At 44.1% G+C, this 23,746-nt stretch overlaps 1 protein-coding gene across 1 annotated transcript in view; it reads left to right on the top strand.

Annotated features, from left to right (window-relative positions):
- The window catches only part of LOC124550758 (serine/threonine-protein kinase SIK1-like), a 454,642-nt gene that overhangs the window by 326,784 nt on the left and 104,112 nt on the right, over positions 1-23,746 (top strand). Inside the window, exon 2 of the mRNA XM_047125480.1 lies at positions 17,591-17,707. Within this exon, the coding sequence (XP_046981436.1) occupies positions 17,591-17,707 (117 nt within the window). The remainder of the gene's footprint in view (positions 1-17,590; positions 17,708-23,746) is intronic.

Here is a 23,746-nt window from a genome sequence, read left to right as displayed (position 1 = left end):
GAAGCTTTATAGTAAAAAAATACACTTTGAAAATCTCGGGCGCAGCTAGAAATTAATACCTGGGGAACCATGGGTTCCTCAGACAGTAAATTTATAAAGTTACAGATTCATTATTTGATGTATCAGAACTTTCTACTCGCTTCTTTCAGGTAACATGCTATTAAATCGTTCATTTTGAGGTTGTTCTCACTCACTAATGTTTCAATTTCTGTTGATAGGGCGGTCTTCATTTTTGCAATATTTCCTCGCAATTTATTCTGATGTAGAGAATATTTAGAACGTTTGAAAATAACACGGCTAAGATCTGCGTCGCCTTGTGGATGTTCGTAGCATGTGGAAGTGTCTATCACTACAATCCGACAAGCCGGCCGAAGTGGCCGTGCGGTTAAAGGCGCTGCAGTCTGGAACCGCAAGACCGCTACGGTCGCAGGTTCGAATCCTGCCTCGGGCATGGATGTTTGTGATGTCCTTAGGTTAGTTAGGTTTAACTAGTTCTAAGTTCTAGGGGACTAATGACCTCAGCAGTTGAGTCCCATAGTGCTCAGAGCCATTTGAACCATTTGAACAATCCGACAGAGGAGTGCAATGAAAAATGCCTGTCCCAACCTAATTCCAATAATTGGTGTCACACATCTCGTCGGGAGATATGTCTGGTTGTAATATGGTGCTTTCATGTATAGTTGGCCGAATTGTGTGATGGAGACTTCACGATGTCACAGGACCTCTCTAGTCTACCAGAGTTTATATTGATGTCAGCATTGGAGAGACATTATGAGGCTCGATCAATAAATAACGCTCCACAGTTTTTCCCATCACGTATTTATTTTTAAGAATTGCAATTTGGTGGCCGTATAAATCAACATTTTTGGCCGTATAAATCAACATTTCTTTTACTATCTATGCCGACCGCTGTGACCGAGCGGTTCTAGGCACTTCAGTCCGGAATTGCGCTGCTGCTACGGTCGCTGGTTCGAATCCTGTCTCGGGCATGGATGAGTGTGATGTCCTTAGGTTAGTTAGGTTTAAGTAGTTCTAAGTCTAGCGGACTGATGACCTCAGATGTTTAGTCCCATAGTGCTTAGAGCCATTTGAACCATTTTTTTACTATCTATATTATTGTTCTACGTAGTCTCCATCATTCTGTTGCCTTAAGCCAGAGCTGTGATTGGTGAAAGCTGCTGTCCCGTGTTGCTTGGCATGTTTTCAGTGCAAGACTTACGTACTTTTCGTCTTCAAAGTGTGACCCACGTACAAACAAAAAAATGTTCAAATGTATGTGAAATCTTATGGGACTTAACTGCTAAGGTCATCAGTCCCTAAGCTTACACACTACTTAACCTAAATTATCCTAAGGACAAACACACACAGCCATGCTCGAGGGAGGACTCGAACCTCTGCCGGGACCAGCCACACGTACAAACTACTCAAGTGGTCAAAACACATGTAAGCCCTAGGACGCCACGTCTGGGCTGCAGCGTGGATGAGGCAATGAAGTCCAACTCAATTTGGTGATGTGTATGTGGTGTGCATTGTAGTGTTGGAGCAACATTTGTCTTTCAGTGTATATTCTTGACGGTGTCTGGCTGGGGGCGATCTGAAATGTTAGGCAACGGAAGAAAACTTCACAGGTCAAGATCGCTAAAAAAGCATTTTATTGAATGACCAGTTTCGACGTAACTACGTTGTCATATCTGATCTTATGTTCTAAAATTTTACAACATATTTTCCATTAGTATTGAAGGTCGTTTCACATTGCATATACACTTTGCACTATCATGAATATCAGATTGCAACTGTGATGGGCAATATGTTGTAATCTTTAAAATGTAGGATCCGATGATAGCAGCATAGCTCCGATATGGCCGGTCATCCAATAAAATGCTTTTTTAGTGATCTTCGCTTGTGAAGTTTTCTTCAGTTACCATCTTCTAGATTTTCGTCAGATGCAACACTTCGGAAACGGGTTTTTCAGTTTCTTCAGAGCCTCTTCATACCCCTCTGTTCAGTCTATACGTGAAAGAAGCAATGACGTAAATAAAAGAAATGTTCAAGAGCGGGATTAAAATTCAGGGTGAAAAGATATGAGTGATACGATTTGCTGATGACATTGCTATCCCCAATGAAAATGAAGAATTTCAGGACCTGTCGATTGGAGTGAATAATGAGTACAGAGTATGGTTTGAGAGTAAATCGAAGAAAGACGTAACAAATGAGAAGTGGAAATGGCTCTGAGCACTATGGGACTTAACATCTGAGGTCATCAGTCCCCTAGACCTAGAACTACTTAAACCTAACTAACCTAAGGACATCACACACATCCCTGCCTGAGGCAGGATTCGAACCTGCGACCGTAGCAGCTACGCGGTTCCGGACTGAAGCGCCTAGAACCGCTCGGGCACAGCGGCCAGCAAATGAGAAGTAACAGAGATGATAATACCCGAGGAATTTAGCATCAGAATTGGGAAGCACGAAGTAGATGAAGTTAAGGAATTCTAGTACTTAGGCAGCAAAATAACAAATGGCGGAGGGAGGATATAAAGAAGCAGACTAGTAATGGCAGAAAGGGTATACCTGGTCAAGAGAAGTCTACTAGTATCAAACATAGCCCTTAATTTGAGGAAGAAATTTCTGAGAATGTATGTGCGTTGTGGGGTAGTGAATCACGGACTGTGGGAAAGCCGGAGGAAAAGAAAGTCAAAGCGTTTGAGACATTATGCTACAGACGAATGCTGAAAATTACGTGAACTCATAAGGTAAGGAATGAGGAGGTTCTGCACAGAATCGGAGTGGAAGGCAATATGTGGAAAACATTGATAAGAAGAAGGGGCAGGGTGATAGGACATCTGTTAAGGCATCAGGGAATGACTTCCATGGTACTAGAGGGAGCTGTAGAGGGGAAAAACTGTAGAGGAATACAGCCAGCAAATAATTGAGGTTGTGACTGGCGCAGAAGAGGAATTCGTCGAAGGTCGTATCCAAGCAGGCAGAAGACGAAGAAAAGGCATTCTGGTACTACATTCTATCTGCGTGGAGGAGTATCATCGCTGCATCTATTGAAAGGTTGCGTTTTTTCACCTTACAGAGTTTCACGACTCTTCGTCGTAGAACATTGTTTCCCTACCTGGGGGTGAAAAACCCCTGAGGGATAAAATGATATTTTTTGTGGGGTAAAAACTAAACAACTCGATCCTGTTTGTCATCTAACTAAATTATTGTCAAAAGATCATTACTTTTATCATAATTTTGTAATACACTAATATTGATAACTTATCGATAATTATTTTTTCTCAATTAGTAGACTAATGCGGTGGAGACCATAGGTTCGTCACATAGTCCACCCACTACACACATACACACATCTGTTGTGCTTTGTCCCATCCATCGATGATGATAAAAGTGAGACATATACGTAACGAATGCTAAATATCTCAAGAAAATGTCTTCTCCAAGTTGTAGACAGTATCTGCAGTTGTCCAGAAATTGCTTCATTACTCGCTTCGAAACAGATAAATGAATGAATTGAGAGCAAGATGCAGCAATTACTACACAAGGTCTACTACAGTACAGTATTATTATTATTATTATTATTATTATATTATTATTATTATTAGTGGTTGTGGTCAGACACAAAGCATTAACAGCCTGAAGTCTTCAGTTTCTGCCAGTTCAGAAGTAAGGAGTGCATCAAAGTGATTTCTAAAGTAAATATAGTGCTCACATTTTAACTGATTGATTTGAAATGGGGTTGCAGGGTACAGGTCAAGCAAATGCCGTATTGGAGAGGAGTAATGCAGGGTAAGTATAAAACTTTGATCATAGCTGCTAAGGTTGATTGACCGTGTCAGAATTATATTAGAACAAATAAGCCCTCGGTCACAAATATTAAATCAAAATTGACCAGGTTTCGACGCTACTATGAGCGGCGTCTTCAGAATTAAACTAACTGTTCTAAAACATAATAGGTATATAAGACATTAATAAACTAAAGTGTGTACTGACTGAAAAGAGATGCAGTACTTACAAGTCACATTCTAAAAAAAAAATCTAAGCCGGAAAGGCGATGTCATGAAAAGTTGTGAATAATATAAGATGGTGAGCCGCTAAGGGCTGCTCGTACCTGAGTGAACACGGGTTGCAACTTTTCATGACGTCGCCTTTCCGGCTTAGATTTTTTTAGAATGTGACTTGTAAGTACTGCATCTCTTTTCAGTCAGTACACACTTCCGTTTATTAATGTCTTATACACCTATTATGTTTTAGAACAGTTAGTTTAATTCTGAAGACGACGCTCATAGTAGCGTCGAAACCTGGGCAATTTTGACTTAATATTTGTAACCGAGGGCTTATTTGTTCTAATATAGCAGGGTAAGTATGCCTTGTAACAGGCGGCTAGATTCATATTCTCTCTCTCTCTCTCTCTCTCTCTCTCTCTCTCTCTCTCTCTCTCTCTGCCGGCCGGTGTGGCCGTGCGGTTAAAGGCGCTTCAGTCTCGAGCCGCGTGACCGCTACGGTCACAGGTTCGAATCCTGCCTCGGGCATGGATGTGTGTGATGTCCTTAGGTTTAATTAGTTCTAAGTTCTAGGCGACTGATGACCTCGAAGTTAAGTCGCATAGTGCTCAGAGACATTTGAACCATCTCTCTCTCTCTCTCTCTCTCTCTCTCTCTCTCTCTCTCTCTCACACACACACACACACACACACACACACACACACACGAACTAAATATCATTTATCTTTCATCATTTTAAAAATAAAAGTGTTGCAAGAAATGTCTTTCATTCTACAGTTCAGTTAGGTGGTAAAGTTGGTGGTGATTGGGGAGGAGTGGAGGCAACAGTAGGGGGGAGGGAGGGAGGTACTACGTAATGTCTAATTGCGCCTAGGGGTAATGGTCTAAGAAAGGTAGGAGAGTGTGACGGTGACTGTGATGCACTTCGTTACTGCCAGAGGTGGGGACTTCCGTTTGCCGTTGTGTCGGCGAGACTTGCGGGCCGCCGTGTGACGGCCCCGGCCCCTGGGCACGGACCCTAAGCGTATACAGCGCCCCCAAAGGTCGCCCAATCCCACTGTCTGACGTCAGACACGCCGCGCTGCGCCGAGCATCGGAAAACGATAAAAGGCGGCGGCCGGCAGCGTCGTAACAGGGGGTCTCTCCAGAAGGCAAGGCCACCGCTCAAGGGCAGCCGCTTCCTCTGTGCGAACCCGTTACAGTCACTGTACACCTTGTTGTTGTTGTTGTTGTTGTTGTTGTCCTTGTGGTCTTCAGTCCTCAGACTGGTTTGACGCAGCTCTTCATGCTACTCTATCCTGTGCAAGCTGCTTCATCTCCCAGTACCTACTGCAGCCTACATCCTTCTGAATCTGCTTAGTGTATTCATCTCTTGGTCTCCCACTACGATTTTTACCCCCCACGCTGCCCTCCAGTACTAAATTGGTCATTCCTTGATGCCTCAGAACATTTCCTACCAACCGATCCCTTCTTCTAGTAAAGTTGTGCCACAAACTCCTCTTCTCCCCAATTCTATTATATACCTCCTCATTAGTTATGTGATCTACCCATCTAATCTTCAGCATTCTTCTGTAGCACCACATTTCGAAAGCTTCTATTCTCTTCTTGTCCACTCCAACCCCAGTTCTCGATACCAGTAATATCGTACTACTTTTCTGCGAAGTAACAGACATATTTTTGTGGCAATATTCACATTTGGTTTTAATAATGTATAGGTACTCCGATGTATCGATATATTACAGTGATATGGTTCTTCTGTGTATCCATTTCTGTGAGACTGTCATAATCTTCGACTTACTTGTAACCGTTCTGGCGCGAATGGGCACAGAGCAGTCTTTGTTCCACTTTGCAGAAGTTAAGTTGTTATTTCGCTTTGTAAAAGAACAGTCAAGTCTTGTGTGTGGTTAAAGTGGAAATTAAATATATGAAGATTGATACAAAACTGTTTTCATGATGATGTGACTATTACGACGAAGTATATGCGAATTTACAAGAAGTTTAATAAAAATGTGCATCGTGAACACCAACTCAAAAATTATTTCTACCATACCATTGTTCTGATCTGGGATTGTTTGATCATTAAGAATTTCCTGAAAAACGCATTTGTTAGGTCTTAAAATATTGCTAAAATACAGATCTGGACCTTCTAGCAGTCAAAGTGAAACACCCTAGAATCAACAAGATGAGCCATAACAACTTCGACGAAATCTACGTGGGAATCCACAAAATTAATGACATTTTTGCAGTGACTTCATTATTTCCATTCTGACGATACCATCCACAGTCAATAACTTTGTTGTTGCCCGATAAAGCGAACATATGCTGCGTGAGCAACATTATTAAGTTTTGTATAAATGAGTTTCTTTTGACGTATGACCCTGTTCAGACTTCGTCACCAACGTCAGTTACAAAACACATCAAAATTATTTAAACTCTTAAAGTTGTCTCTGAATGGTTCTTGAACGAAACTATAATTAAAACATCATCATTTGAGTCGTATGCGTAGAATTACGTCACTCAGTCCAATTGGTTTTCGCAAACTTTTTATGATTTAGATATCGTTTGTTTCTTCTCAGAAATTATATTAATGCAAGTTATCTGCTTTAATAAATATTAAAGCCACATGGAATAAGCTTTTAAGACTCAAACTCGCGATGAATGTTGTCAAAAATTAATAATCTTGTCAAATAAATCAGTAATCCTTCTTCCTTAATATAATTCTTCATAAATAAATTCTCGGAACACGTACTTTTGTAGTATACGCTAGTTTATTATCTTCATATATACTACATATAGACGTGAACATGAGCCTTGACAAGGTAGGACTGAACATTTACAACATGATTAAACTTTCTATGACGTCATTGTTGTAGAAACATTACAAATTCTTATTTTTTTTCAGTTTTTTAGAAGCACGACGCAACAACTCGGTTTCAGGATCTTCTGTTGCTCTTTGGCTGTCGACCCGCGGTTAATAGTGGCCAGCAATTTTCTCTCTGGTCCCGGCAGTGAAGATGCTGTCTCCGTTCGTTGCGCCGCCCTCGCCGTACTTAAAACATAAAAATAATTCACAAACATTACAAATATTACAAAATACACAAACAAAACACTAAATTAAACTTATATTCACCTGCAAACTGGGCTGACACTGGTGGATGGGTGACGCTTCAATTTCGCGTCCCACTATGTCAATAACTTTGTTGTTACCCCATAAAGCGAACATATGCTGCATGAGCAAGACTATTAATCTGATTTCAAACCTACTTTGCAAGTGGTGGTATTGTTAGGAGGTCACAGTTTCCAAGTCGTCTAGGGCACAACCGATACGATTACAAGCCCAAGAGAGGCGCTGCAGGCCATTTCATACTCGCTCTCATCATCTGCTGTCATAGCTCATCAACACCAAATCTCGGCGCGCTGTCCCGACAGATACGTTCGTCGTACGTCGCACATTGATTTCTGCGGTTATTTCGCGCAGTGCTGCTTGTCTGTTATCACTGACAACGTTATGTAAACGCCGCTGCTCTCGGTCGTTAAGTGAAGGCCGTCGGCCACTGCGTTTCCCAGAATGCTTGAAATTTGGTGTTCTCGGCTTATTGAATTCCATGACGATTTCCGAAATGGAATGTTCCGTGCGTCTAGCTGCAACTACCATCCCGCATTCAAAGTCTTTCAATTCCCGTCGTGCGGCCATAATCACGTCGGAACCTTTTCATATGAATCACGTGATTACAAAAGACAGCTCAGCCAGTGGACTGCCCTTTTAGATCTTTTGTGCGCGATACTACCGCCATCTATTATATGCATATGCCTGTCCCACGGCTTTCGTCACCTCAGAGTGATATTGCAGCCCATATAAAAATCTTTCTGATTTGCTGCCAGTATTTCTGGAAGCCAAAGCTCACTGACTCACGGCCTATCTGCACACTGTGAGTCTTCGTCCACCAAAATCGCTGCGTATGCCCTCATTGTGGTGCTGTGCTGTGCTGCTCTAAACACGTCGACGCCGGTATGGAACGTGCACATCCGACTTCCAGAGCTCTAACTACCAGTGCACGCGCTCGGCCGGGGTGGCCGAGCGGTTATAGGCGCTACAGTCTGGAACCGCGGGACCGCTACGGTCGCAGGTTCGAATCCTGCCCCTCGGGCATGGATATGTGTGATGTCCTTAGTTAGGCTTAAGTAGCTTTAAGTTCTAGGGGACTGATGACTTCAGAAGTTAAGTCCCATAGTGCACAGAGCCATTTGATTTGAACCAGTGCACGCATATCCCAATGCTTCTACTTGTGTTAGCTTTTAATCATCTTTTATGATGCATACTCTCTCCCAGTATCAGAAGTCGTCACTCACTGTTAACTTATAACATTTTTTTGTTTGTTGTATGTAACTTATTTTATGACACATGCTCTTTTTAAGTACATCGTATTTAATATATCTGTGTTGAAATCACAGCCATCGCTTTACCGATTAAAAATCTTCCTGTGAGCCTATGTCAAGTAGCGGACGATGATACAGCCTGCCGGAACATACCTTAATCAGTCAAGTGTTGACAGTTAATCGCGATTTTAACACGTAGTGGACATTAATCACTGATGATGGTTTTACTAAATGTAAAAGGTTGAGAACTTTGCCTAGCTGCGCCAAGTGCTACTCTACGGCACTCTGTAATAACTCCCTATACGATATCATATAGCATTAAATAAACTAGAAGATGCAACTGAGTTGAGAACCCGGTTGCGTGACTTCAGTAAATATATGTAATACGGACTGTTAGACTTTTCATTCATTTTTAAATTTTTATAGATATAACACCTGTATGTAAACAGCCGTTATACTGTATGAGCTGTCACTCAGTTACGTTAATGAGCACAGTATGACAGCATTTTAAAGTTTTAAATTCGATCATCAGTTATATAAAACACACAAACTCAAATGTTTTTGCCCCCTCGATTCCGTTAGTGAGGCAACGTGCAACTGGTGGTGGTGGTGGTGGTGGTGGTGGTGGTGGTGGTGGTGGTTAGTGTTTAACGTCCCGTCGACAACGAGGTCATTAGAGACGGAGCGCAAGCTCGGGTTAGGGAAGGATTGGGAAGGAAATCGGCCGTGCCCTTTCAAAGGAACCATCCCGGCATTTGCCTGAAACGATTTAGGGAAATCATGGAAAACCTAAATCAGGATGGCCGGAGACGGGATTGAACCGTCGTCCTCCCGAATGCGAGTCCAGTGTGGTGCAGCTGGTACTGTGTGCTGCGTTAAAAGGTCACTAACAGAGGTTACATGTAAGATGTGCTACAGGTACAGATCATATTTTATTTTATGTTAAATGTAAGTTTACTTTATCGAGAACAAGATACAGTTTTGAAATTACTTGTTTTTAATATGGTTTTTTTTTCTATAGTAGTTACTGAACGTATCAGACAGAAAATATATGATGATTACTTCCGATTGCAGAAGTTCTCGCACGAGCCGTTCATCAGTAATTAACACCTGGCTCTTCTACCTGCTTACAGTTTAACCTGGAATCTGAATAAAGGATCATTCTTAGCAATTCTAGCTTTAAGCTAGGGTTTAATATTCCGCGGTCCGTGTAGGATGCGACCCCACGATATTTCGATTTCAAGACACGCTCTTTACCACCAGATCGGCAGGCCAGACAATTTAGAAGTTATACAGTATAATATACTGTATATTCCTTCACCGCTGTCTCGTTGGTGTCATTGCCCCGTAGTGTATTCCCCTTGACGCCTGCGAGACTCTCCTTCCTGTTCGCCTTCCACGTCGGCAACCCGCAAATCACGAGCGTGTGGCGGGGCTGCCTCCTGCAGTGGCGCTAGCATTGCCGACTGGGTGGCCTCTTCCATTTTCATTCGTACTTACAGGTCTTCACAAGACCTGTAGCGATACGCTGTTGCGAATTTCTGCAAATGAATCCATAGAAATACTCGCCTATAGGGGCGAAGGTTACCAGTTAATCTCGGCCTGGAATCCCGCATTAGCGCAAATACGACGGTGAGCGCGCCCAGTTCTGCGTAGTACGCAAAGCGCATCCGGAATACAGAGAGGGGGAGTGGAGAGCAACCTCCGGCCACACGCCTCCCCCACCACTACACCCCCAACGCCCTCCCCGTCCTCCCCCAGCACAGGACGTAGCCGTGTGGAGGGGGACACCGATAGGTAAATATTGGCACATCCGCAATATCTCGACACTTCGCGCCAGACGATGATGAGTTTGACACTGACCGAAACGTCGCGATATCTTACCGCTGCCACCCGCTGAATACCCGATAGCTTTCCCTGATTAATTTTTACGTGTTATTACAAATACTTAAAAAAATCTCTGTTACCTTTATACATGCAGACGACCACGAAAACTGTGTGGAAAATGCGTGATGTGGTGTACAAAAGGAAACAAAATTCCACTTATACAGGGTGTTACAAAAATGTACGGCCAAACTTTCAGGAAACATGCCTCACACACAAAGAAAGAAAATATGTTATGTGGAGATGTGTCCGGAAACGCTTACTTTCCATGTTAGAGCTCATTTTATTACTTCTCTTCAATCATGGAATGGAAACACACAGCAACAGAACGTACCAGCGTGACTGCAAACACTTTGTTACAGGAAATGTTCAAAACGTCCTCCGTTAGCGAGGATACATGCATCCACCCTCCGTCGCATGGAATCCCTGATGCACTGATGCAGCCCTGGAGAATGGCGTATTGTATCACAGCCGTCCACAATACGAGCACGAAGAGTCTCTACATTTGGTACCGGGGTTGCGTAGACAAGAGCTTTCAAATGCCTCCATAAATGAAAGTCAAGAGGGTTGAGGTCAGGAGAACGTGGAGGCCATGGAATTGGTCCGCCTCTACCAATGCATCAGTCACCGAATCTGTTGTTGAGAAACGTACGAACACTTCGACTGAAATGTGCAGGAGCTCCATCGTGCATGAACCACATGTTGTGTCGTACTTGTAACGGCACATGTTCTAGCAGCACAGGTAGAGTATCCCGTATGAAATCATGATAACGTGCTCCATTGAGCGTAGGTGGAAGAACATGGGGCCCAATCAAGACAACAATGCCTGCCCAAACGTTCACAGAAAATCTGTGTTGATGACGTGATTGCACACCTGCGTGCGGATTCTCGTCAGCCCACACATGTTGACTGTGAAAATTTACAATTTGATCACGTTGGAATGAAGCCTCATCCGTAAAGAGAACATTTGCACTGAAATGAGGATTGACAAATTGTTGGATGAACCATTCGCAGAAGTGTACCCGTGGAGGCCAATCAGCTGCTGATAGTGTCTGCACACGCTGTACATAGTTCTCCCGTAGCACTCTCCATACAGTGACGTGATCAACGTTACCTTGTACAGCAGCAACTTCTCTGACACTGATATTAGGCTTATGATCAACTGCACGAAGAATTGCCTCGTCCATTGCAGGTGTCCTCGTCGTTCTAGGTCTTCCCCAGTCGCGAGTCATAAGCTGGAATGTTCCGTGCTCCCTAAGACGCCGATCAATTGCTTCGAACATCTTCCTGTCGGGACACCTTCGTTCTGGAAATCTGTCTCGATACAAACATACCGCGCCACGGCTATTGCCCCGTGCTAATCCATACCTCAAATGGTCATCTGCCAACTCCGCATTTGTAAACATTGCACTGACTGCAAAACCACGTTCGTGATGAACACTAACCTGTTGATGCTACGTACTGATGTGCTTGATGCTAGTACTGTAGAGCAATGAGTCGCATGTCAACACAAGCACCGAAGTCAACATTACCTTCGTTCAATTGGGCCAACTGGCGGTGAATCGAGGAAGTACAGTACATACCGACGACACTAAAATGAGCTCTAACATGGAAATTAAGCGTTTCCGGACACATGTCCACATAACATCTTATCTTTATTTGTGTGTGAGGAATGTTTCCTGAAAGTTTGGCCGTACCTTTTTGTAACAGCCTGTATAAATGCCAGGCTTGTGCGAGGTGTTCAAATGGTTCAAATGGCTCTGAGCACTATGCGACTTAACGTCTGAGGTCATCAGTCGCCTAGAACTTAGAACTAATTAAACCTAACTAACCTAAGGAGATCACACACATCCATGCCCGAGGCAGGATTCGAACCTGCGACCCTAGCGATCGCTCAGCTCCAGACTGTAGCGCCTAGAACCGCACGGTCACTCCGGCCGGCAAGGTGTTCTATATGACTTTGCCATCATCGACGTGGATGAGACGGGTTGAGACAGACAATGAGAGAGATTTTTTTAAATAGAATTTATTTAGCCCCTATCTGCCTAGCTGTTCAGCCAATGACATTGTTGTTTAATATATTTTCAAAAGACGTTCAGAGTAAAGAATACGGACTAATACAATAAATAGCTTATCAAAATTGACATGAAGCAGAATTTATTAATGAAACAATATATTGCTTACCAAAATTGATATGAAGCTGACTTTAGTCCTATACTAAAGAAAGAAAAATGGTCTCGCCATAATGGGAAGTAGTTGGGATGGCATAACGCTTCAACCAACTGATCAGGCCAGTGACTCGGTATTTCTGTAGTACGCTGCCATATTTAGGTTCCATCTTGGAGAAAATTGGCCTTTGTGTGAGATCCGAAAACACCATATTTTGTTTCTTGTAACGTGAGTGGAAAACTTAGGTATAAAGAAGGTGTTTCTTGTAATAAATATAACGCAGCCGGTATTCACTGTTTACGATTGCCCGAAAAAATACGTGGAGAAAACTTACAGGTCCTTCAGTAAAAGGCTTCAGGGACATCTCAATTTAACAAATTCCAAATCTCATTAACCTCACACCTACGGCAAGGGGGGCATAGTATCACAAGTCTTGCTGAAACTCTTTTAATACTCCATAGAAAAGAGAGAGATCAGGTTTTGAATCTACTGGAGTAAGTGGAAATTTTTAGATACAACAAAGACAGTGTACAGAACACGTTAGTCAGTTGGATTTAAGGCATCATATCTTTTGGTAAACTTCGATTGCTTGTGCGGTTCACTGGATTGTAAGGAAGCGATCCAGCGCTCTTGGTCACGTGTACATCATGAGACAGCGCACACGTGGTAGACAGTATTCACCTGGGCAGTCAGTATTTCCTTGCAGCCGGTGAAGGCAGGACTACTCTCGCAAGCTGTGCGTTCTGTGTCTGGTTTGAGACAGTAAGAAAGGGGCGTGGCTAGTTTGTTCTACTTTGTACCTACGGCTTTACGCTGTTTCCGCCGTTGAGTATGTTATGAACTGTATCTTAGAAATCAGTTTTAGCCTTCAGTGCTGTTTCCTTCTCTTACACATGCAATGAATGGTCAGTATATTGATTCGATCTACCTGACAACTTTGCTGGAGAATATTACACGGAGAACCTCCTCAATTACCCTTCGTTTATCTAGTGTTTTAAATACTGAGAATATTTTCAGAATGGCAATAGTTTGACTAACAAGGGATATGTCCAGTCCGACATGTCGAAACCTGCCCTGAATGATTTTATTCAGGATGAATACACCGAAAGGAACATAATGTCAAAATTTTAGCTGCTCAGACACACTGCAGGTATTTTTTTATGTTGAAATTTGCCAAATTTCTAGCACTCCAGGAGGCTGGATACTCCCTTGCCGTAACTGTAGGAGACAGCATATATGCAACACGGCGGAGACCTATCCTTGATTGATGCCACAGCAATGAACGGATAATACGGGTATTAAAGACGCTACCTATACTACGCTTGTCCTTCCTTTTCTGGAATATTGCTGAGCGGTGTGGGATCCGCCTCAGGTACGACTGACTAAGAAAAACGAAAAAGTTCAAAGAAGGGCAGTGCGTTTTGTATCACTGCGAAAAAGGAGAGTTACGCGAATTTGGATGGCAATCATTAAAACAAAAAAATTGCTCTGAGCACTATGGGACTTAACTTATGAGGTCATCAGAACTTAGAACTACTTAAACCTAACTAAGGACATCACACACATCCATGCCCGAGGCAGGATTCGAACCTGCGGCCGTAGCAGTCGCACGGTTCCAGACTGTAGCGCCTAGAACCGCTCGGCTACATCGGCCGGCCATTAAAACCACCACGCTCTGTTCGAATGCGTAACGATAGAGAAATAGCTTGAAGATGGTTTGATGAACGCTCTGCCTGGCATTTAATGGTGAATTGCAGAGTAATCATGTAGATGTAGATGTTGACATATACGTTGAAAGCAGTAGGGTGGTCCCAGGCACTAGTATGTTGACTGTCAAAATAGTCCCATGTAGCGTGCAACTACCGTAGCCTATTGAACCGAATCCTAGAGTAACATCACCGCTCGATCCTACCTGAAACGCCCTGCTAAACCCGCTGGATAGGACAGGTAGTTGGAATTGTGGAAAGGGGCCAAAATGAGCGCCTCTCAGCTACACTCGAACACACATAACTTTATTTATTTGACCAAACATTACAGTACAAATTCTTGAACTTAGTTATCGGCTGAATACGCCACTCTGTCTTATGCCTTAAGGGCACAACCACTTTAATCTAAAAAAAAAAGGCTAAAAATTCTGACGCCAGAAGAATATTTAGAAGGCAGAAGGCCTCACGTAATAATTTGGCTGAAGGCCCAAAAATCTAACACCTGAAAAGCAACAACCCAAATTTAAAGACGGCTGAAGGCCGATGGTTTAAGACTCAAGGTAAAATTAAATAAAAAAACAGAAGGCAGGAGGCCTTATCTTCAATTGGGATGAAGGCCCTAAACAGGCTGATGCTCGAAAGACCAAGATCCTTAAGTTTAAACGGATGACGGCCCCATGACTTAAAACTCAAGGTAAAATAAATTTAAACTGCAAAGCCTCTTCTTAAATTAGGCTGAAGGGCTCAAACAATTTAACACTTGACAGGCAAGGAACTTCAGTTTTAAAATGGCTGAAGGCCCATGACTTAAAACACCACTAAAAACAATTCAACTTTAATTCAGAACCATCGGCTATGAGCCTTACAAATACACACAATACAAAATAAGAAAAGGCAGTGCAGCTAACGGCGCTCAGAAGCACTTTAAATACTAACGATCACTTAGGTGAGACAGGCAGTCGACCCAACCATTCACAATGCGACGACAACCCAACCAACAGACAGTCAACGGACCCACCGACAAGGTAACTTGCGCTCCACTCGCCCAGCATACAATTGGGAGTTCAATGCAAAACGTAAAAAGGCATGGACGCCCACAACCAAGCATACATTAAGGTGTCAAACTACACACCGTGCTGGACAGCTACAACACGGTGAGGAAAGGACACTGCCTGAATTTACGTAAATGGCCAGGACAGGTAACTGGAAAGTTAACGGCCACAAGGCAGAAAATTCCGCTGGTGCACTTCGATTCCAAATAACCAAATACGTTTAGACTCCAACGGACAGTGGCTACACCTTCGCCAACTCGAACACACACGTTGTTGCTCGCGGGAATGTCCCAACAGCCAACAACGGGAACCAGACGGCACAATGTGGACAGTCTTTGCTTGCTGATAAATTAAATCCAAACTCAACTTTCGTGTCCAGGGTCGGTGAGCCACGGACCTCGTAGCAATGGGAACAGCCCCACACACTCCGACACTGTGTAGAGACCGCCAGCGGCCCCGGCCAAACAACGCCCTGCGGAGATTTCCTCGCTGCTCCACGCCAACCGACCGACTCTTCGCACACAGCACAGCCGGAAACTATAAGCACCAGACCGGACATAGTACAAAGTGCGAATATCGATACACACCGCTGCTGCCTTTCACGGAGAGAGCGAACAACAGCTTAATCGCAATAATTGCGGGAAACCAAACACAGAATAGGAACCAAGGTTTAAACCAACGCATAACATTAGCACAACACGGCTCACTACCTTCAACAACAGAATGACGATGTCAAGATTTTTTTAAAAAATCAGTGCTTTGTACATAATTTTCACATGACGTGCTAGTAATTACAGTTTGAAAGAGTACAAGGTTCGAAAAGCATTCGTTCTAAAATTTCAGAAGTGCATCTGTCGTGCTACTCATTTCAGTATCATACTGCCAACACTCGCTCATCTCTCCAGCACCACAACGTACACAATGTAACATCGTTTCCTCATCGCACCCCCCTCAGATTTAGTTATAAGTTGGCACAGTGGATAGGCCGTGAAAAACTGAACAAAACAGGAAAACAGGAAAAAGTTGTGTGGAACTACGAAAAAAATAAGCAAGATATACAAACTGAGTAGTCCAATGCGCAACATATGCAACATCAAGGATAATGTGAGCTCAGGAGCGCCGTCGTCCCGTGGTTAGCGTGAGCAGCTGCGGAATGAGAGGTCCTTGGTTCAAGTTTTCCCTCGAGTGAAAAGTTTTTCTATTTTCAGACAATTATTATCTGTCCGTCCGTCCGATGGGAGGTAACTGCGCTGTAGTATGGGGACGCTACACCTAAACGGAAAAATTTGAAAACGTTAAAAACATATGTTTTGACAGAGCACAGGGAAAACTGTGCGACTGTGAAACTGTTGCATTCATTTGTTGCAGTTTATGTGACAAACTCTTATGTTTTCATCACCTTTTTGGGAGTGATTATCACATCCACAAGAAAACCTAAATCGGGCAAGGTAGAAGAATATTTTTACCCATTCGCCAAGTGTACAAGTTAGGTGGATCGACAACATATTCCTGTCATGTGACGCACATGCAGTCATCAGTGTCGTATCTAATTTATCAGACGTGTTTTCCTGTGGAGGATTCGGTTGACATATGACCTTGCGACCAAATGTTTTCGGTTCCCATTGGAGAGACACGTCCTGTCGACTACTAATCGCACGGTTTTGCGGTGCGGTCGCAAAACACAGACACTAAACTTATTACGGTGAACAGAGACGTCAATCAACGAACGGATAGATCATAACTTTGCGAAAATAAGGAAAGTAAACTTTTCACTCGAGAGAAGACTTGAACCAAGGACCTCTCGTTTCGCAGCTGCTCACGCTAACCACGGGACCACGGCGCTCCTGAGCTCACACTCTCCTTGATGTTGCCTATCTTGCGTATGGACTACTCAGTTTGTATATTTTGCTTAATTTTTTCGTAGTTCCACACAACTTCTTCCTGTTTTATCGATTGATCTGTGTTCAGTTCTTCAAGGCCTACCCACTGTGCCAACTTACAACTAAATCTGAGGGGGGTGCGATGGGGAGGTTCCCTTGTGAGCTCAGGTCTGCAGAGTAACACTTCGAGTGTTATATGTACAAATATAGATTTTGTTTGTAGACTGTTCCTTGGGGGTGAGATGAAGAGCAGGGAAGCATGACCAAATACCGTCACTCTGGTTTTGATGATGATGATGGTGATGGTGGTGATGATGATGATGATGATGATGATGATGATTTATTTACATCGTGCTTGGAGATGTGATACTCTTTCTTCCATCATTTGTGGATTTACTGTATAGGTTAACGTGGAGTCTCCGTGTGCTGCTCGTACGTCCTCTAGAAGCGGCACGCCAGTTGCTCGCCAGAACTGCTGGGATCTCACGCTGCCGCCTGTTTGTCTGTTGCAGGTGGCCATCAAGATCATCGACAAGTCGCAGTTGGACGCGGCGAACCTGCGCAAGGTGTACCGCGAGGTGGACATCATGAAGACGCTCGACCACCCGCACATCATCAACCTCTACCAGGTAAGTTAGCAGGCCATCGCTCTTCCAGAACCGCACTTCACTTGGAACATACACGTCCGATCAGTGCTATTCGAATTGTTGCTTGCTGTAAAACTTTCTATTTCCTTTTAGGTATCTACACGTACAGTCCTCTACAGTCAATTTCTAATACATGGAGGGATATAACTAGGCGCAACGAAGGTCCAGAATTAGACATTATGTGCTACTGCGTTATGTCAGTGAGAGAGATAGAGAGAAGTCTTCCAAAGTAAGAGTGATTCCAGGTGTGCCGCAGGGGAGTGTCGTAGGACCGTTGCTATTCACAATATATATAAATGACCTTGTGGGTAACATCGGAAGTTCAATGAGACTTCTTGCGGATGATGCTGTGGTATATCGAGAGGTTGTAACAATGGAAAATTGTATCGAAATGCAGGAGGATCTGCAACAAATTGACGCATGGTGCAGGGAATGGCAATTGAATCTCAGTGCAGACAACTATAATGTGCTGCGAATACATAGAAAGAAAGATTCCTACAATATAGCAGGTCAGCAACTGGAAGCAGTTAAGCCCATAAATTATCTGGGAGTAGGCATTAGGAGTGATTTAAAATGGAATGACCATATAAAATTAATTGTCGGTAAAGCAGATGTCAGACTGAGATTCATTGAAAGTATCCTAAGGAAATGAAATCCGGAAACAAAGGAAGTAGGTTACAGTACACTTGTTCGCCCACTGCTTTAATACTGCTCAGCAGTGTGGGATCCGTACCAGATAGGGTTGATAGAAGAGATAGAGAAGATCCAACGGAGAGCAGCGCGCTTCGTTACAGGATCATTTAGTAATCGCGAAAGCGTTACGGGGATGATAGATAAGCTCCAATGGGAGACTCTGCAGGAGAGACGCTCAGTAGCTCGGTACGGGCTTTTGTTGAAGTTTCGAGAAGATACCTTCACCGAGGAGTCAAGCAGTATATTGCTCCCTCCTACGTATATCTCGCGAAGAGAGCATGAGGATAAAATCAGAGATTAGAGCCCACACAGAGGCATACCGACAATCCTTCTTTCCACGAACAATACGAGACTGGAATAGAAGAGAGAACCGATAGAGGTACTCAAGGCACCCTTCGCCACACACCGTCAGGTGGCTTGCGGAGTATGGATGTACGAGGGCTGTCCAGAAAGTAAGTTACGATAGGTCGCGAAATGGAAAATACTATCAAAATCCGATAAAGCTTTGCAAAGATGTGTTGGGCATAAAACTTTGCAAAGATGTGTTGGGCAGTGTCTCTCGTATGACTCTAGGTAGAATTATGTCGCTCTTTTCATTCCTGAGCTCTTAGTGAGCGCGTAAAGATGTTATAAAAAATAGTGTCTCCCGCCAAGTACGAGGGCCTGGTGAGAATTTTCCCCTGAAGCTATGCAACCAACATTACACAACTGTCTTGGGGTTTCTTTTTCAAGACAATTCTCAGCCTCATTCTGCAGGGGCAATGAAGATGTTCCTGCACCGTTTCAATTGGAAGTGTTTGGTTACCCACAATACAGCCCGTAATTGTCTCCCACTGAGTTTCATCTCTGCTCAAACGAACCGCTGGCTATGAAGACAACGTTTTGGCAAAGACAACGAGCTTTAGGCCGGCGTAGAGAATTGGCGGAAAGCACTGGCGGCTGCCTTCTATGATGAGGGTATTGGAATGTTGGTACAACGCTACGACGAATGTCTGAGTCAGAACGGCGACTACGTAGAGAAGTAGCTGAAAGGTGTAGCTAACTGTTACAAATGAAACATTTCTGATTTTCACTGTGATTTTCATTTCGCGATCAATCGTAACTTACTTTCTGGACAGCCCTCGTAGATGTAGATGTACCGTGAATATCAGGAATCCGGTAAAACATCAAATCTCGTGAAATGGTCGTACGGGAAAATCACCACTTCATCGCTGCCCGCGACCGCTACGGTCGCGGGTTCGAATCCTGCCTCGGGCATGGATGTGTGTGATGTCCTTAGGTTAGTTAGGTTTAAGTAGTTCTAAGTTCTAGAGGACTGATGACCTCAGATGTTAAGTCCCATAGAGCTCAGAGCCATTTTCATCGCTGCCTCGGAGATGCTGTGTCCCATCGCTCGTCCGCCAACTATAACACCACGTTCAGACTCACTTAAATCTTGATAACGTGCCATTGTAGCAGCAGTAAACGATGTAACAACTGCGCCAGACGCTTGTTGTCTTACAAAGGCGTTGCCGACCGCAGCGCCGTATTCTGCCTGTTTACATATCACTGTATTTGAATACGCATGCGTATACCAGTTTCTTTGGTACTTCCGTGTAAAATCTCTTTTGTGCAGCTATATTTGGTACCTTAATACATACACACATCACTGTGTCGAACAGTCTTTCTGCAAATACATCGCATAAGAATAATATAGGCTTGAGATCAGGAGAGCGACGTGGGCGTGCAGTTGGACCTCCGCTACCGGTCCAACGCCAGGGGTATGTGACGTTACTTCGCCGAAGTCCCACAGTAGAGTGTGTAGGTGCTCCATTTAGCTGCATCCAGTCGTGCTTACAGACACATAAAGCGTTATCTTTGTTGAACTTACGGTGCCTGTGCTCTGATCGTCCTCGTTGTTGCAGACATTTCAGAGCCTTTGTTGGTTCAAGATTGTTTCCAAGACCGCAAGTTTCTGTTCCAAAGTTGTTGTATTTTGTCTCGTCTATCAGCTCCGTTAGTTTATGCACAACCTTTTGATCCGCCCCGTATCTGGTCACTGAAGGCATGGAACGAGTGAGACATACGATACGCTGAACGCGCCCAAGGGAGCCACTGAAACCAGCGGAGGGGACGCGAGGCAGCCTGGGAAGTGTGGTGTGTTGTCGAGATAGCCTGGCCCCAGGGCTGCAGCGGCGTCCTCTTTGAATTCTTTGCCCGCTCGTCTCCGCTCCCCGGAAGAAAGGCAGTGTTTTCTTTCCATCTCGTCGATCGGATTTGGGAGTCCCTACCGCTGACTAAGACAAGCGCTCCCGGGGTGATAAACCCTGACCAAGGGAACAGGGCCCCGGGACGCGCTCCCTAGCACCGGTGGAGCCGCTTGTGGTTTAGACTGTTGACGGACTCGGGGTTGCGAGCGGCATTTTGCAATTTTTCTGTGTATTCTGTGGCGGCTCCCTTTCTAAACAACACTAAAAACTGAATCTCAAGCGCTAAAGATCACTTACAACAGAAGTTACTGTAGTTTCACTTATGTGAACCGCTGCTGTAAGAGTCCACAAGGAAGGAGATGCTGTGATATGCAAATGATTAGCTTTTCAGAGCATTCACACAAGATTGGCGCCGGTGGCGACACCTACAACGTCCTGACATGAGGAAAGTTCCCAACCGATTTCTCATATACAAACAGCATTTGACCAGCGTTGCCTGGCGAAACGTTGTTGTGATGGCTCGTGTAAGGAGAAGAAATGCGTACCATCACGAATGCGACTTTGATAAAGGTCGCGATTGCGGTTTATGGTATCGCGGCATTGCTGCTCGCGTTGGTCGAGATCCAACGTTTGCAAGACGACAAGCATCTGCAGGAACAGTTCGACAACGTTTGCACCAGCATGGACTATCAGCTTAGAGACCATGGCTGCGGTTACCCTTGTCGCTGCATCACAGACAGGAGCGCCTAGGATGGTGTACGCAACGACGAATCTGGGTGCACGAATGGCAAAACGTCATTTTTTCGGATGAATCCAGGTTCTGTTTACAGCATCGTGATGGTCGCATCCGTGTTTGGCGACATCGCGGTGAAAGCACGTGGAAGCGTGTATTCGTCATCGCCATACTGGCGTATTACCCGGCATGATGGTATGGGGTTACACGTCTCTGTCACCTCTTGTTCGCATTGATGGCACTTTGAACAGTGGACGTTATATTTCAGATGTGTTACGACCCGTTGCTCTACCCTTCATTCGATCCCTGCGAAACCCTACATTTCAGCAGGATAATGCACGACCGCATGTTGTAGGTCCTGTACGGGCCTTTCTGCATACAGAAAATGTTCGACTGCTGCCCTGGCCAGCACATTCTCCAGATCTCTCACCAATTGAAAACGTCTGGTCAATGATGGCCGAGCAAGTGGCTCGTCACAAGACGCCAGGCACTAATCTTGATGAACTGTGGTATGGTGTTGAAGCCGCATAGACAGCTGTACCTGTACACGCCATCCAAGATCTGTTCGACTCAATACCCAGGCGTATCAAGGCCGTTACTACAGCCAGAGGTGGTTGTTCTGGATATTGATTTCTGAGGATCTATGCACCCAAATTGCGTGCAAATGTAATCACATGTCAGTTCTAGTATAATATATTTGTCTAATGAATACCCGTTTATCATCTGCATCTTCGTGTAACAACTTTAATGGCTAGTAGTTTAGGATGAATTCAAAATCTCATTTAATTCGAAATTCAGTTTGAATGAATAGAAGTGTTGTGCTAAAGGCTCTCGTCGTGGCGTTGAGGCCTGTGGTGTACTTTAGCTACGCAACATAAAAAAACACCAAACTCATGATTCGAAATTAAAACACGGAGAAAGAAGTCTGACACACACACACACACACACACACACACACACACACACACACACACACACGAAAGGTTCAAAGGTAAAGAGACGTGATTTGCAAAAAGCACTCTACCATCAGTAAGTAGCGGTAGAACAAGGAATCGCGCTAATTAACTGAAATATTAATAAGCAGCGTCGCACTTGCTAACTGAAATAGATACTCCGGTGTGATTTACCGTGATTTTACCAGGTGGTTATAAAGTGAAGCTACTCTCAGAGGCCGACTGTGGGCTCAGTTTGTGCATGCAAGGGACTGGATGGAATTTTACTATGTTTGTAAGCGGATGTAGTGCGCTCTGTGTCGTATTTGGGTGACTTGCAGAATTTATCGAAGATAGATGTGTGTGTGTGTGTGTGTGTGTGTGGTGTGTGTGTGTGTGTGTGTGTGTGTGTGTGTGTGTGTGTCCCTTGTTGACGCCACTGTTTGCGGCGATGCGTCATCGGCGTTCCGTTACGTAAAGGCGAACAGGCAGGTGCCCTATGGGAGCAGCTACCACTGAGAGAGTTTTACGTAACGTGAGCTTCATGCGTGATGTAAAGCGTTTCTCTGGAGGGCGCCCGTGTGTCGGGAACTGAAAATTACGTGGCAGAGCTTCTTGTAACGGAGCGAACGTTGTGTATCTCCAAATAGTTGGGTGAATACGACGCAGCCTCGAGCAAAGAAACATCCTGTGTGGAACAGATTTTCCGTGTCGACTGTTTCTGAGAGTGAGAATGAAGGACCACGGTAGCTACATCCGGTGTTTTGAACGCACGTCTAGACCGATCGAGAGGGGACAAAATTTTCTAATAGATGAAGACAAGATCCATTTTAAATAGTACTTTAAAAAGGAATAATCTCTAAAGCTAACATTTTAAATTATTCATCTGCGCGTTCTTGGCGAAGCACTGTATTTTTTTATTAGTCAAACTAAACACGTTTGCCATGTTTCACAAAATTTAGTTATTTTCGTACGTCCTAGGCTTCGGCGGTTGTAAGCGCATTCTCCGCTACACAACTCTTCTTGGAAATGTTTGGAAATTTGTGTGAAGGTCTTACGGGACCAAATTGCTGAGGTCATCGGTCCATAAGCTTACACACTACTTAAACTAACTTACGCTAAGGACGACACACACACTCCCCATGCCCGAGGGAGGACTCGAACCTCTGACGAGGAGCCGCGCGGACAGTGACAAGATGCCTAAGACCGTGCGGCTACTACTCTTCTTAATCTATAGATTGTCGACATCAAGTATAAAAGTTGTTTGTGTTGACTATTTTGACGCAGTTACATTTGTGCTCTACATTCTTACGACATTCATTACGATAACATCCATACATATTACAAAATGAATGTAAGTATGTTTTTGTGTATGTTCCACATCTGCTACTAAACCAGTATCCCGATTTCAGCCAGATTTGGTACACATATTTCCTCCTATCAGGCAACAGTCACTGTGGGGCAAGAGTCATCT

Source organism: Schistocerca americana, chromosome 9 (genome assembly GCF_021461395.2).
Source record: "Schistocerca americana isolate TAMUIC-IGC-003095 chromosome 9, iqSchAmer2.1, whole genome shotgun sequence".
Taxonomy (NCBI): Eukaryota; Metazoa; Arthropoda; class Insecta; order Orthoptera; family Acrididae; genus Schistocerca; species Schistocerca americana.
This window is presented reverse-complemented; position numbering and strand designations above follow the sequence as displayed.